The following is a 1,787-nucleotide window of genomic DNA, read 5'->3' on the forward strand; positions in this document are numbered from 1 at the left end:
ACAAGTTAATTTAAAAGGCGACCCACTACTACTAGTTATTATATGTACCTCTCACTTGGTCTCGCCTTTCTACGCTCCCTCTATCATATCATATTATCACACAGGTAATTAGGGTTTCTTCAATTTCTTCTTTTCAAATCACTCATTCATTGTTTGGTTGTTTAATTCATGATAATCTAATCACTATCTCTATCTTAACAGCTTGATTGAAATCTGAGAAATTACATTATTATGGGTCAGATCCAGTATTCGGACAAGTACTTTGATGATACGTTTGAGTATAGGCATGTTGTTCTTCCTTCTGAAGTTGCCAAGCTTCTTCCCAAGAATCGTCTTCTTTCTGAGGTACTATTATTATTGATTTTTGTTTCTAATTAGGGCTTCTTATGTTTGAATTTCTTCGATTAATTGCTTAATTGATGGTTGTTAGGTTTTCATTTGTGTGTAAATCAATCACTTAATCGCTCATTCAGAAGATTATTATTATTATTATTATTATTATTATTATCATCATCATGTGCCTCTTAGATTACAAAAACAGTTTCATTGATTCAACTTGTTGCAAAGTTATGTTAATAAATTTCTAGCTTTAATTGATAATAATAAACCCAAATCCCCAATTACTTGTTTCTATTATAGCATTTTAAACATGAATTATGTTGTAATTATTATGTTTTATGATTGAATGCTAAAAGTGTTAAGCAACAATTATGTGTATGATCTGTAATTCAGTATCCTACCGGAACACAATTTTCAATGTTTTGGATATTGGTAATGTTCGGTTTCGGTATTAATTTCCAATGATATCGGAAACTGACCTCTAAAATTGGTATGGTATTTGGTTTATAATTCCACTCGTTTTCGGCGTTGAAATTTTTCAATACGGTACCGGTTTGATACCGATCTCATCTCTATGATTAACGATAAAGTGTTAGACGGTTTTTAGGAAGTTGTGTTTGAATTATCTTCAAAGAAGTTTTTCAAACCGAGTTTGTATCTAAACATGTATGTAATGATATTATTATTTTTTATTGATTTGTAATATTGTTTGTATGTATAGTCTGAGTGGCGTGCAATGGGGGTGCAACAGAGTCGAGGATGGGTGCACTATGCCATCCACAAGCCCGAGCCACACATCATGCTGTTCAGGAGGCTGCTCAACTACCAGCAGAACCAAGAGGCTCAGGCTCACCAGTCCCTGCTTGCTAAGTGATCTGACTATTCCATGTTCCATTAAACCCATGTCTCATTTCATGTAGAAATGAGTATTATATGATAATCTTCTGATCTATGAATCTTGTTTTAGAATGTTATGTTGCAGCTGTATTTGTTTGCATTTTTAGTATTATCTTTGGTGCATCATGTGATTCAGTCGTGTTGATCATCGGATGATATAAAATTGTTTAGTTAACCTGCAAACCACCCTTCAAATGATTTTATAAACTACTTGCAAAAATGTCAAAAATACTAAATGATATACAAAAACTTGAAGAATGTGATGATACGTTGTCGCCTTTACTTTCCGATGCCAGTGTTGATATAATACTAAACATTGCGTTCTTTTTGTAAAAATATTGATGTGTTTTATATTAATGATGACAATATCTATTTGGTTTGTTTTGGAATTAATGTGGTAACGGCACTTGGTATATTATAAAAAATGTTTTATTTGGAACGCAACTCCATTTATAACAAATTTTTGAAGGTTTGACAAAACAAAAACTTAATTATAATTTTGTGTTTGAATAAATTGCTTTTTTAACCATTGATATCGGGTAATTACTTGC

At 31.8% G+C, this 1,787-nt stretch overlaps 1 protein-coding gene across 1 annotated transcript; it reads left to right on the top strand.

Annotated features, from left to right (window-relative positions):
* The first annotated feature begins 203 nt into the window (after nt 1-203).
* Nucleotides 204-1,308, top strand: LOC143580980 (cyclin-dependent kinases regulatory subunit 2-like). Its single transcript, XM_077063873.1, has 2 exons — nt 204-345; nt 1,061-1,308. The coding sequence occupies exons 1-2, from the start codon at nt 232-234 to the stop codon at nt 1,211-1,213; spliced, it is 267 nt and encodes an 88-aa protein (XP_076919988.1). The 5' UTR covers nt 204-231; the 3' UTR covers nt 1,214-1,308.
* The last annotated feature ends 479 nt before the right edge of the window (nt 1,309-1,787 follow it).

This window comes from Bidens hawaiensis, unplaced genomic scaffold (assembly GCF_021521415.1).
Source record: "Bidens hawaiensis isolate Kalapana, Puna unplaced genomic scaffold, B.hawaiensis_p1.1 tig00030777_1, whole genome shotgun sequence".
Lineage (NCBI taxonomy): Eukaryota > Viridiplantae > Streptophyta > Magnoliopsida > Asterales > Asteraceae > Bidens > Bidens hawaiensis.

What these genes read in the sequence shown, in the direction of transcription:
- LOC143580980 (XM_077063873.1), top strand. Translation starts at nt 232, where the DNA reads ATGGGTCAGATCCAGTATTCGGACAAGTACTTTGATGATACGTTTGAG. An exon ending in AGAATCGTCTTCTTTCTGAG is followed by an intron (nt 346 to 1,060) that starts GTACTATTATTA and finishes TTGTATGTATAG; the next exon opens with TCTGAGTGGCGTGCAATGGG.